The 13010-nt window shown below is 46.1% G+C and overlaps 1 protein-coding gene across 2 annotated transcripts in view; it reads left to right on the top strand.

Moving 5' to 3' along the window:
• Window positions 1–8322, top strand: part of RAB28 (RAB28, member RAS oncogene family) — an 82323-nt gene extending 74001 nt beyond the window's left edge. Inside the window, exons 7-8 of one of the 2 annotated variants that reach the window (XM_045834670.1) lie at window positions 6061–6155; window positions 7395–8322. In XM_045834670.1, the coding sequence (XP_045690626.1) occupies window positions 6061–6150 (90 nt within the window). In that variant the 3' untranslated portion in view covers window positions 6151–6155; window positions 7395–8322. The remainder of the gene's footprint in view (window positions 1–6060; window positions 6156–7394) is intronic. The other variant, XM_045834669.1, reaches the window with a different exon arrangement.
• The last annotated feature ends 4688 nt before the right edge of the window (window positions 8323–13010 follow it).

The raw sequence follows: 13010 nt of genomic DNA, 5'->3' as shown, positions 1-13010 counted from the left end.
AGCAATTATTTATTAAAAATTGTTATGCTGATGTGGCTAGTTTTAGGACTTGATTAAAATCCTTGGGTCTCTGAAAACCTGTTACTTTCATTTTTCATTATTCAAAAGACATTTATTTTAGCACTTAACCAGGAACAGTGTGAAGATATTTTGCTTGATTACATAGAACTTGGCGGACCAAGTACATCCTCTGCTTTTTAGTTTTTATTTCTAAATGGTGTTTGAAAAACGATGTCTGGTTAATTAGAGAGTCTATGAATGATGATCAAATAATTATAGATTATGTATCGATCATACATCATATTATGTGGTAGAGGGGTGGGTCTGACAGTGATTTAAAGGAGTTTAAGATGTAGTCCTTGCCTTCAGTGAAGAAAATCAGTGTATCAATGTTATGTGCCAGGCACGGTGTTATCTCCGCCAGCCCCCATAACAACTCTGTGGAGCAGGTGGCATTTCACGTTATTTTACGGGCCCGTTAGGTAGCTTTGGGCTCACTTGCCTGCGAGGAGGCAGTGGCAGGCCCAGGTCCTGCAGCAGCGTCCCCGGACTTCTCCCCTCCACCGTACTGCGGGGGGGGGGGGTGCGGGGGGGTGCGGCGCTTGCCGGGCAGTCTGGAGGGGGGCGCAGGGGTTAAGAAAATGACTGGGAGAGAAGCTGGCATGAACAAGTTGAATACAACCTTAAGTTGTATTTTGGAAAAAAAAAAAGAGCAGTTTGCTTAAAATAAATGACTATTTGTGTTGGAGTGTAAAAGGAATTTGAGAAAAGATTATGGAGATTTATGAATGCCAAGGTGATAAATTTTATCTAACATTTGACAGTGGGAAATAATTTTTGAAGCAGAGGAATAAAGGAAAGCAGTTTTTAGGTAGGATTAATCTAATGGGATATTTTTGTGTGGTCTAGTGGAAAGAGATTGAAGCAAGAAGGTAGGTTACTGCCCTCAGTGTGATAGGCAGCAGAATCGGAGTGGAAGGGAGAGAATGGACACAAGAGACACTTCTGAGAAGAATCAGTAGGTCTTATGGAAAGACTGGATGAAAGAGCAGAGAAGTCCAAGACACTGGCACTTCTCACCCCCAGGAGTGGAGGAGGGGGAGACCCAGGGGTGGGCGGGCCTGCTGGGGGAGAGTGTGCTGTGCCTGGGCTCTGGGGCGGTGCTCAGCTGCAGTGAAAACTCGAGAGAGATGAAATACATTGGATACTTCTGAGAGGCAAAACTTTATGGAAGCGAGAAGCTTTGTCAACATTCACAGTCCACTTGTATCAGACTTAACATCTAGGCGTATTTAACTGAAGAGTATCCGCTGTGTCAACAGCCTACCTCTCCGACCTCCCTGTCCCCCCCGCCGTGTTTGGTAGAGCCTCATCTTGTTTCCTACACAGCGAGGTTTCCATCAGTCTTCAGTTTGTCCATGGTATCTATTGGGTTGGCCAAAAAGTGTATTACACTTTTTCTGTAAAACAAAGACACATTTTTTCATTTTTACCAATAACTTTATTGATTGGGATATTTTGAGTATGTTGGCTACCTCCCGCTGCTGACTGCTAGTGGGTGGAGGCCAGGGTGCTGCTAAACATCTTCCAATGCGTAAGACAGCCCCGCAGCGGAGAATTACTGGGCCAAAATGTCAATAAAGTGCTTCAGAAACCACTTTGAACATTCTAACACACTGCACTAATCTTTTTTTTTTTTGCATTTCAGTTGCATTTTTACCTTTCTTGAAATAAAGCATAATACCCTGAAAATGTTACATGTCTTCTTCCACCTTCAATATTAAAGTGGCGGCACATTTACCAATTTTAGTAAGTTTTTTAATGCACGCTTATATGACAGCTGCCACAATACAGTCTAACAAAATTGTTCCGAATGAAGTTGAAGACAACTAAGAACCACTAGAGCCATCGCATGGAAAAAATGTAACGGACTTTTTGGCCAACCCAGTACTTTGAATCCATTCATTGGAAGATGAATTCAAGATACTAGAACCTTTCTCTATTTGTCAGAATCCTTTATGTGGAGAAGCCCCAGTTTTCTTTCCTGAACCTGATGGATTTGCCGCCTTTGCCAATTAAATTATTGATTTCACAATGAACATTTCTCAGTAGGAACATTTTTGAAAGTTCATTTCTTAAAAAGATGTTTCTAGGAATACACTTGGCAAGCCACATTAATTAAGCACAGTGTTTTTTTTTAAACTTGAAATGTTTTTGACATATAATGTGTAAATTTAAGATGCATAGCATGCTAATTTGGTACATTTGTGCATTGTAATGTGAATGCTGTTGTGGTGATAGTACCTCTGTAGCGTCACGTAATGATTTCTTTCTAGTAGCTGGAATAATTAAGTTCTAGGCTCTTAGCAGGTTTGATTATTCGCTGTACTGTTCTTCGTTATATCTCTGGGGCTTATTTACTGCTGATTGTAAGTTTTCACCCTTAAATGACATTTAAGGGTGAAATAAAGGGTGAAATATCCCCCACCTCTCATCTCCTGGTAAACACCCTTTTATTCTCCGTTGTTTACAAGTTTGGCTTTTTAAAATTCCACCTATAAGTGATACCATACAGCATTTGTCTTTCTCTCTGTGACTTAACGTCACTTAAAGTCACGTGCTCCAGGTCCGCCCATGTTGTAGCAAATGGCAGAATGTCCTCCTTTCTCACGGCCGAGTAATAATTCCATTGTACGTACGTCTGCGTGTGTGTAAACCACATTTTATGTGTCCATTCTCCTATTGTTGGGTACTCTGGCTGTTTCCATATCTTGGCTGTTGGAAATAACACTGTGATAAATACAGTGGTGCATATATCCTTTTGAATTAGTATTTTCATTTTCTTTGGGTACCCAGAATTGGAAGCGTTGGATCGTGTGGTAGTTCTATATTTAATTTTTAGAGAAATCTCCATAGTGTTTTTTATAGTGGCTGCACCATTTTACATTCCTGCCAACAGTGCACAAGGGTTTTCTTTTCTCAGCATCTTTGCCAAGACATCTCTTGCGTTCTTGATGGTAGACGTTCTGACAGGTATGAGGTGATAGCTCCTTCTGGTGTTGATTTGTATTTCCCTGTCGATTAGTGATGTTGAGCATCGTTTTCATGTACTTCTTGGCCATTTGGATGTCATGGACTAGGGGAAAAAAGATAAGTTCAGATTTTATGTTTTTTGTTTACATATGCAATGTGTATATAAAATAAAAAATATATATGGAGACGGGGGAGGAAGAAAAAAGGAAAGGAGGAGGAAAAGAAGGAGGGAGGCAGGGAGTGGAGGGGGAGAGAGCGAGCGAGCTTGTGCCCAGTTTGTGTGGGTTTTATGCCTTTTAAAATATTCCTGAGGGAATGTGGTGTAATGTTTAAAAGTATTTTTATTTGTTTTATAGAAAAGGAGGAAAATGTAGACACTTACCAGTCGTGTGAAAATGGATGCTACGATAATTTCGTTGATGACAAATATTTGTAATAAGGCTTTTTAGTCTTAGTGCCATCCACTGATTATTTAAAGGGATTGTTTTAGTTCTAACCTAGATCATTCCTGTGTGGGGGTCATGTAAAGTGAGTTATCAACATATCGTGCAAGTTTTGTAAGGCAGAGAAAGGGGAAGAGGGGGGAATGAAAGGGAATGCAGTTTATGAATACAGCAGACATTTTTTTGAGGGTCTCCTCTGTGCCAGGGGCCACACCGGAACCTGAGGAGACGGAGATGAGTAAGTTGAAGCCCTTGTCCTCAGGGAACCCCCAGCATAAGTGGGGGCAGGCAGATATTTAAACAATAAGTGTACCCTCGTTTCATGTCTCACAATTCCCAGTTTAGTTACTAGTTTTATTTTCATCATTAATCTGTCCTCTCTTTTCTCTGTCCCAACCACTCTCCTCTGAGATAGTGTAAAAGTTAGGAATGGTTAATAAATGCCTGGTTTCCCAGATTGTGCAGGTTTTTTTGTTTACACAGTAGTTCAATCTGGAGGATAAAAAAATGACTAATGCTGTTGTCTCAGAAGTTCAGCATTCAGCTCTTTCACGATGCATTAGGTGGCCTAAACAGAAAATGCGTAGTCTCAATATCTAATCTCTTTGTAGCTCCTCTCTGTCATAGCAGGGTCAAAGCCGCGTTCAAACACAAATCCGCTTTTCCTGCAGGGCCGCTTCGTTATGTTCACTCCGCTGACTGACAGCAGAGAATAACTGGGGGTACTCTGTGGCTCCAAAAATAAAAGTGGGTGTTTTCTAGGTAGCATTTTCTCTGAAAACATCAGTGAATGGCTTTTAAACAAGCCGTCTGCTGTGAAGTCACCTGTCATGAAGTTCATGGCGTGGAAATTCTGTTCCGTTCCTCCTAGCAAAGCCTGGGCCCTGGCTTCCAGTCCAGGAACGTTGTGTAAAGCTTCATGTCAAACAACCAAGGCCCGCACAAAAGATGTTGCCTTTTTAGTTCTTCGTGAATTCGATGAAAATTAATGGGGAATACCCAAGCCGTTTGTGTTAGTCAGTCCTTTGACCAAATGTCTTGACCAGAGCGAGGTCAGTAACTTGGTTGTGTTTATAGGATGGGGTTTAAACCAACATTCTGGAGGATTAATGTGTTGCTTACTGATTATGAAAACCCCCTTTCTTTATGGTTACACACAGTTTGTCATGAAACAATTAGGTTTCGGGGAGGGCAGATAATGGTGTTGAGCTTTTCGCTGACATGCCTGTCCCCCAGTACCTCGTGTTGCAGTCAGTAATGCTTCTTTTGATAGCATCGGGCTGAGTGCCTAGTAAATCATGAGTCTTGTCCGAGAGCTAATGCCGCTTGCGGGGGAACTGCGGCAGAGCCCGCTCAAGGCTGATACACTAGCGCCCTGCTCCCTCTCTCCCAGTTGTCTGTGTGTTCAGTCCTCATAAATGTTACCACAGCCAACAGCCTTCTTCACCTGTTTTTCTGCACGTGTTAGTTATTACATGCTGTCACGATGCAAGGGTTTTCTGAAATCTTATTTGAAATGGAAAAAAAGGAGGGATAGTTTCACGTTTAAATCCTTGGAGAGCATGTTATCTCTGTCACGCTTACTTGTTATGTGCAGTCTTTTCAGTCTAAGGATGATAGCAAATAAAAACCTATCAGAGCATTGATTCTTTATTTAGCAAAACTCTTAGGTATTTGAAAAAAACAGCTGTTGTACTTAAGTACTGTACTGTATGTCAGGATTTTTTTTCAATGATAGAAAAGGACATTTTGAACTTGTTTATTTTTATATGGAATTTGGAACGTGGATGCCAGGGTTGTGAGGAATGGGGCAGTAAGCAGCACCAGGAGCTCGTTGACAAGCAGTAAGTATTGTTAAATATGCAACAATTGTCAATGCCGTATGGCTTCCTCTGATAGATGCGTCCTCTCCCCACCTCCACAGAAAAATAGTCCCTCCATCCTCCACATTACCAAACATATTATAAGTCCGCTAGTAAAGTGCCTACCTGTGTACCTATTTCTCTTCCCATTAGGACCACAGCAGCTTGTGAACTGACCCAGTGTAACTCACCTGTACGTCCCCAGTGTAGAGGGACTGGCACGTGACCCAGTGTAACTCACCTGTACGTCCCCAGTGTAGAGGGACTGGCACGTGACCCAGTGTAACTCACCTGTATGTCCCCAGTGTAGAGGGACTGGCACGTGGTAGATCCCCAGTAATGTTTGTTGAAGGAAATGGAGTCAATATTTTTACTGCACTTTAGCATAGAAAGGCAGCATAATTCTTGTTTTTTCTCTGAAACACTGTAAATTATACATATTATTTGTAATTGTGATATCAAAACTAGAACTCACAACTTGTAGGAAGTTCAGTAGATGTGTCTATTTTAACAATTAAATAGAATTATAAAGAATAGTGTTTCTTAAATCTTTATTTTCTTTCTTTTTGTATGTCTCCATTCTGCTGTTTTCTTTTGTGACGTGGTTAAATTTATGTGTATATTTCTTTTTCTATATTGGTGTTCCCCTTCTATTTTCAACCATTGAACACGCTTTTCTGTTTTTCCTTCTCCATCTCATTCCTGCTGCACGGGATCGGCAGCATGTTGTCAGGGCAGAGGTAGTGAAGTACCAGGACGAAGACCGCCCGCGCGCCAACTCTGCTCAGAGTAGACTCTGTTCAGTGCAGTAGTGCAGGTATTAACGGATGAATTGTTGCAACTGCGGGCTGGGGCGGGGGTGGCGAGAACTCGTGAATGCTATCTTGTTCTTTTCCCCTTATGAATAGAGAAGTTCAAATGATTATTGTACATTATTAGAATTCATATTGCATACGTCCTGTTTTAGAACTTTGAAAAATTGATCCTTTGCCAGGAGACTTATGAATTAAACAAGAAATTGGGAACAAATTAAAATAACATTTCAGTTACTTTCACACGTATTTGTCTTTATGGTTGTGTTTATTACATGTGCAGTGAAGTGGAGAAGTAAGGCAGTTATTTCATTATTCATTCCTTACCATTTTTCCTGGAATAGCCTGGTAATTGAAAGAGTATTTTTAAAATTTGCCTTGAATTACACTTCTTTGTATGCTTGTTTGTGCAGACTAAGTAAAAGCATTGAAAACAGTGAAGTATTTGTTTTAATTTAAATCATTACTTAGGAATATTAGGGCATATTGCTAAATTTATCACTTAAAATAATCCTTGAATGTGGGCTAGAGGGAAGGAAGGAAGAGTTAAAAGTATCTTTTGGTTTAAATTATTTTAAAAATGAGTATGCGGTAATCTTCTAAATTTCTCATTCTATATTTTATTAGTCATTATTCATAACCCATTAGTGAGCTGTTTGAAAGTAAGGGATTTGGGAGGAAAGTTTTAAAAACTGGCAAAGTTTTAAATATTGGGTTGCTAAAAATATTTCTCCTTCGTATGTGCTCCCTCTTTAACATTTACACCTCTTCTCACTAACTCACTGATTGCTGTACACATTCTCAGAAATGTTATGGCTAGGGATAGTGGCTTATGGAAATGTTAATAAATAATGACATTTTTTTACTTTGAAGTAACAAAGTCTTATCTATCAGTTGAAATATATGAATGATTAATTTCAGTTCCTTTGCTTTAAGTTATAACCAGGGTTTAATATTTCATACTGATCTGTCGGGTTTTTATTAGACTTGTGATACCCTCACGCTTACGGCATAAAATCAGGGAAGACTCAATAAAGAAGTTGTTGTTAGACACTTGAAAAGCACCCAGGCCCTCCCCCCCCAGCCCCGGCTCTGCATGTTTGTCCTGGTTGGCCCTTTGGCTATCAGCTCCTGCTTCGTTTGTGACGGAGTTCACCTAAGTTCAGAACATAAAAATACACTTTAAGGAGCCCTTTCTAAATGTTCCGATGTCCTGATAATAGCTCTGTTTTCTTTTACGGCAGAGGGTGGTGAAGGCGGATATTGTGAACTACAGCCAGGAACCGCTGTCGAGAACTGGGAGCCCCCCCAGGAGCTCCGTGTGTGCGGTGCAGTGAGCGCGGCCTTCCCGGGGACCGGTCAGTCCGCCCGCCGCTCGCCACTCGTTTTCCCAGCGACCGTCCCTGTAGTTCAGCTGACACCGTCCCCCCGGCTCGCTAGGTCCTCACGGGCTGCCTCGGGGCCGCGGGCCGCGGGCCGCTCCTGGGGCGGGAAGGAACCCAGCCTCGGGCCGCACGCTTTGAGTGCGGAACGGAAGGCCCATTCCCTGGAACGGACGGACGGCGTCACTGGAAAGGACTGATGTCGGTTGGTTCTCCTGAATGCCCTCGCGTCTTTGTTACCCAGGTGTCAGTTTTTTTAAACAAACATGGAAACTCTCCAAGTGTTGACCGTCAGCCAGGATTTTGCCACAACACATTTTCGTTTTCTTCATCGGGACTCACACATGGCAAAGTATGCTTCAGAGTACAAACATTTAGACAAGTAATATATTTTTATCTACAAATACGAAAGAAGGCAAGCCTTTTGCTATCTCTAGTGAGTGAAAATATGTAAAGCTGTATCTAACGGAAAATGCTTGGAATAAAGCTGTAATAGAAATATATTTTCTTCATTTTGTAAAAAAGGACCTAAACTGTTTATATTGCATCGATAGCTCACCGAGCGGTGAGTGTGTGATACTGCATTTTTATCCCTGTATCATGGTCGTCGTGCGCCGTGGGAGGCTGGGGGGAGGCCTCGCGAGTCGGCCCCGTGGCCGGCCGTGCGCCCCAGGACCCGCGCCTGCGCACTGCGCCCGAGCGCCCTGGGGGCGGGTCGTGACTGTTGTTGGATCATTGCGCATCGGACTTGTACCTGATGTTCAGACGTTTTTCTTGTGCAAATAAATTTATTTAATCTACTTTTTGCGGGGATTCTTCTTTCAGCCATCTTCCTTCTGGTTACAGAACACAAAGGGTATTTATCCGTAGCATCAGGGGTGGTGTGAAGTTTCCTGCGCACTCAGTCACGTGGAGTTGCGAGGTCACTGTGCTGTCCGGACTCCGGTCCGGACTCCGTGGCCTGGCATTTCAGGGGCCGCATGGCAGCGCCTCCCCGCCCCCCCCCCCCGGTCCTTTCCTGCCAGCCTTCGGGGGGCGCTCTGCCCCTGCGCACAGAGACTCACCCTGTGTGCCGCGTGCTGCTCTGCCTTCCTGTGCACCTGCACAGGTAGGTCCCTCTGCCCGGAGCTCCTCCCTCCGCTCCAAATGTCCTCCCTCTGCCAGCCAGCCAGCCCGTGCTCATCACGAGGGCCGGGCTGGGTCTTGGTCATGGCTGTGTCATGATTTTGTGCCAAGGCACAGTGCCTGGTACGGTGGGCGCTTTGCATTTGCTACACGGGAACAGGACAGAATGCTGCTCTTCCAGAAAGTACCTGCATCTGCATCGCCCAGAGTTCCCCAGCAGCACCTCTCGGATGGCCGTTACCCTTCCTGCCCTGAATGACAGCCATCTGGTCCCGGTGTTTTAGTGTTTAACAGGTCACGTGGTTGAGGAAGGGCAGCTCTGTTCTCGTCCACGTCCCTCAGGTTGGCCCAGGCAGGGCGCCTTTCGCAATTTCTGCTGTGAGCAGGAGTTTTGGACACCTAATTTTACAGCTGTAGGAAATTTTAGAAAACTCATTGTTTCACGTCCTGTGTGAGTAAGGACACCGAAGGCCAGAGAGAAAAAGGGTCTTGCCAGAGGGGACGGAGTCATAGCGTCAGACCCTGTGGGAGACCGCCCATCTCCAGGGCAGGGTGACGCTGGGCAGGAGTGATTTGAAATCTAAGAAAGTTTAAAAATTGTGATTGCCGTGTGAATTAGGCGGTGCGTCCAATCTTACTCTACTTTGATTTTTATACGTTTCATTGTATAGCAATTAAGAATCCCTTTTCTTTAAATCTTCGTCTGAGGGTATGTTTATTGACTTGGGAGAGAGAGGAAGGGGGAGAGGCAGAGAGAAACACTGATGCGAGAGAGAAGCATCGATTGGTTGCCTCCTGTGCGCACCCTGCCCGGGAATCAAACCCCGAAGCCTTTGACACTCCAGTCAGCTGGGCCACCTGGCCAGGGCCTGACATCGTCTTAATAAGCCTTTCAAGGTTGTAAGCCCTTCAAGGTAATCGAGTTCATCCTTCTTGTCAGCATCTTCCTCACGTGTGCTGATGTTTTCTAGGGAGAACATACTTTCTCCATATTCTTCAGGAAAATATAAAGAAAATAAAAGAGATTTCCACCCTCAAGCGCCTTTCAGTCCAGGAGAGGTTTCTGTTTTCGCTGCTGTTGCTGCAAAGGCTGTGATTGACTGAAGTCTGCCCAACCGAACTGCCCAACTGGACTTCACGCTCACGTTCAGTGAGAGGTGAGGCCATGCTCTTCTTTCTGGTCATTTGGGGGTGTTTTTACATCTACTTGAAAACTTGAGGATTTTCATTCTGTTTAGTCCAGTCACTGCAGTATTCAAAGGCGTGACCTCACACACATGCACACGACTGACTGTACAAGCCAAGTGCCGCAGGCATTTCATGGGAGTCGGGGGAAAACTTGCAGCACACTTCAGCTGTGTGTGTAACGTGGGAGCACTCCGTGGGAGCTGATCAGGGGCAGGGAGGGGATGGTCTTTGTGGCGTTGCTCTGGCCTGGACGTGTCCAGGCACTGGTCACATGGGGGTCCTTTTTTCCTCACTCCAGTGTGTGACAGGGCTATTGTTGTCCCGCCTTTACACATGAGGACACTGACGCTGAGAGTCATTGATAGGGTCATTGATAACACCAAGGCCTCCTGCAGTCTGTGGTAGAGCCAGGACCCCTACAAGACCGTCCGATTCGGGGGTAGGATGGGTGAGGCCGGGAACCGAGTCTGCTGCCTGCCTCCTGTGCAGATCACACCGCCGACCACCTTCCTGAGCACGGGCCAGGTCTGGGTGTTCAGTCGTTTTTTTGGGAGGCGGTAATGGCGAGTGCTGATCCTCCCACCTTCCCCCACCACGCAGCACCTAGGTCAGCAGTGTGGGTCTAAAGCGACCGGTGGTGGTGGTGAGTTTGCCCTCCGCTCCCGAGGTGAGGGCAGGAAATTGCCCCTCCCCTGCCCGCCTTCGGCCTCATTGGTTTTCCGTCTCGCCCAGCGAAACGTGACCGGTCGTCGGGAGCCCTTTGGCTGGAGGACAGCAGGCACAGTGAACGTGCAAGACAGCAGCGTATGGCCAGAGCAGACTTCTGAATTCCATAGTACAATTTTCCCCATACCTCGGGTTTTATTTTTGAAACAAAAACGTAGGATTCATGCTTATTTTGCTTTGCTACCTCTCCTGTCTACAGTTTTTAATTTAAAAAATTACAAGTCTTTCCATCTAGTTTTAGGCACTTTGTCTCCTGAAGACGCATGCTATAAAGTTTCAGACTCATTGTGGTCACTTCTGCTGCTTATTGAACTTTCGAAAAACACAAAAGCCTTCAGCCAGAACTGGTCATTGGATGTTGCCTTTCAAGTGCACCCTCTATTATGGGTGGCAAACCGCTGCGGAGTGGTTTTTGGAGGGGCCCAAGGAGCTCCTGTGACTGCTTTATTATTCCAGGAGGAGGTGAGCCAGGGCCCTTTAAAGTCGATCACTGAAACAATGTGACGGAGCATAATCATTTGTGTGTCATTTAAAAATAGAAAGGTTTTCTGGCCATAACCCACGCAAGTGATTGCTGGTAACATCGGGCGTCCTGAAACACAGTTGCAAGATTCAAAGGAAATGGAAATGCAGAGCCAGCCGCTGAGCATTGCGGCCTCCCCCGCATGCAGGTCCCTTCTCCCAGCAACGAGGGCTGCCTGACTTCCTCCTGCTGTTGGAGTCCGCCTCCGTTTCCAGCCACTCTCGGCTCCAGAAGTGGGTCCTCGTTGGCTTCAACACATCAGGATATTTCCTCTTGGCCTCGGTGATGGGCTCAGAAACGAGTGAATAACTCCATTAGGGCTAATGAGACTGGAGGGGCCATTTGCTGAAGGTTCGGAAAAAAACAAACAAAAACCCTTGTATCCCCCGAAGTCCAGAGGACTCTGACCGCTGCCACTTTAATGAGGAAGAGGAGCCCCCAGCGACACTGACAACCACTTGAGGACACGGGGGTGCCTGCCCAGGCCCCCAGCTGCCGCCAAGGGGGCAGAGGGAGGATCCAGTCCCTGACACGGAGCCCGGACCGAGCCAGCCCACTGGACTTGTTCCATAGCACAAGTCAGGTGTTCATGGTTTCAGCTGATGTTGGCTTTTTTTTTTTTCCTTTTCTTTCTTCTTACATAAGACTGTTATGTACTGGGGCCCTGCTCGGCACCAAACACAGAGGTGAACGTGATTGGGGTTTTGTCCTCAAGATCTTAGTCTGGGCACTTGCATGACTCAGCAGCGTGTAGCTGGACTGTTGGTTGCTTCAGTAAAACTAATATAGGAAGATGTGACTTCCCAGTGAGCGTGGGGAAAAAATGGATTTCCCGTGACTGGAATCAGGGTCCACAGTTAACGCAATTGGCTTCAAAAGCTGATGTAATCTTATGCTGTGTTCATGCAAAAAGAGCCTGTTCTCTGAGTTGGTTTGTGCATATAAATCACCTGGAGAGTCTTGACTCAGTGGATCCGGGCGGGGTAGGGCCCTGGATTTATAACAAGTTCCCAGGGCATACTAACACTGCTGGCTTTTCATGAAATGGGAAGAGAAGATTATTTGTCAAACGTTTTCAGAGGGCAAAGTCATAGCATTCCCCGTAGAGATGAACAGTCCCCAGGGACACGGTATCTGCCCTCAGGTGGCAGGGTACCACGGCACCCTAGCTGTCAGGAGGGACTCCGTCCAGGGTGCTGAGAGCAGGTCGGTTCTGGCCAGACAGGGCTGGGGGAGCGGTCAGAACAGATGTGATGGGGAAGCGAGGCTCCGACCGACAGCACTGAGGGAGACAGCCCTCCCTCCCAGCACCCAGCCTGGGGAGGGAGCTTGGCGGTAGAGCAGGGCCTCGGGGCTGAGCTCAGAACCACACGCATTCCATCCCGTCTGGCCCTTCGCGGCATCCGCTTTCCACGCTGGAGAGCTGGAAACGAGGAAAGACAGACTCATTGTTTTCAAGTTCTGCGTCCAAGTCACGCCGAACGTTCTCAGGCCTCCCACACGATAGGCTGAAGTAGACGCACGGCCCGAGGTCAGGCCGGGGGGAGGCGGTCACTGGCACTTGCACTTGCGTCTGAGCCTGAGCCTCCTTAATCCTCCAGTCACCTGCATCTGCAGGCTGCTCATGGGTGGGATTCCCAGCCACCTGTCTCTCGTGTCTCTTGGGCCTCTTCTCCTTTCCCACACTGCTCAGGTTGCCCCAACAGCCTGCTTCCTTCGGACCTCCGCCGCCTGCTGCACACACAGCCATGAGAATGACCTTGACCCGTGGGTTTGAACGAAGTCACTCTTGTTCCAGGCTTCTCAGTGGCTCCTCATGTTCTGCTCCAGCAAAAGGAAAGTGACTTCCTCAGCCTGACCCTTAGAATCCTCTCCCTGCTTCTCCGCCCTTCCTCCCGAGACATCTGTTTACTTCA

Source organism: Phyllostomus hastatus, unplaced genomic scaffold, assembly GCF_019186645.2.
Source record: "Phyllostomus hastatus isolate PE091 unplaced genomic scaffold, TTU_PhHast_1.1 phas_contig_196, whole genome shotgun sequence".
NCBI lineage: Eukaryota > Metazoa > Chordata > Mammalia > Chiroptera > Phyllostomidae > Phyllostomus > Phyllostomus hastatus.
This window is presented reverse-complemented; position numbering and strand designations above follow the sequence as displayed.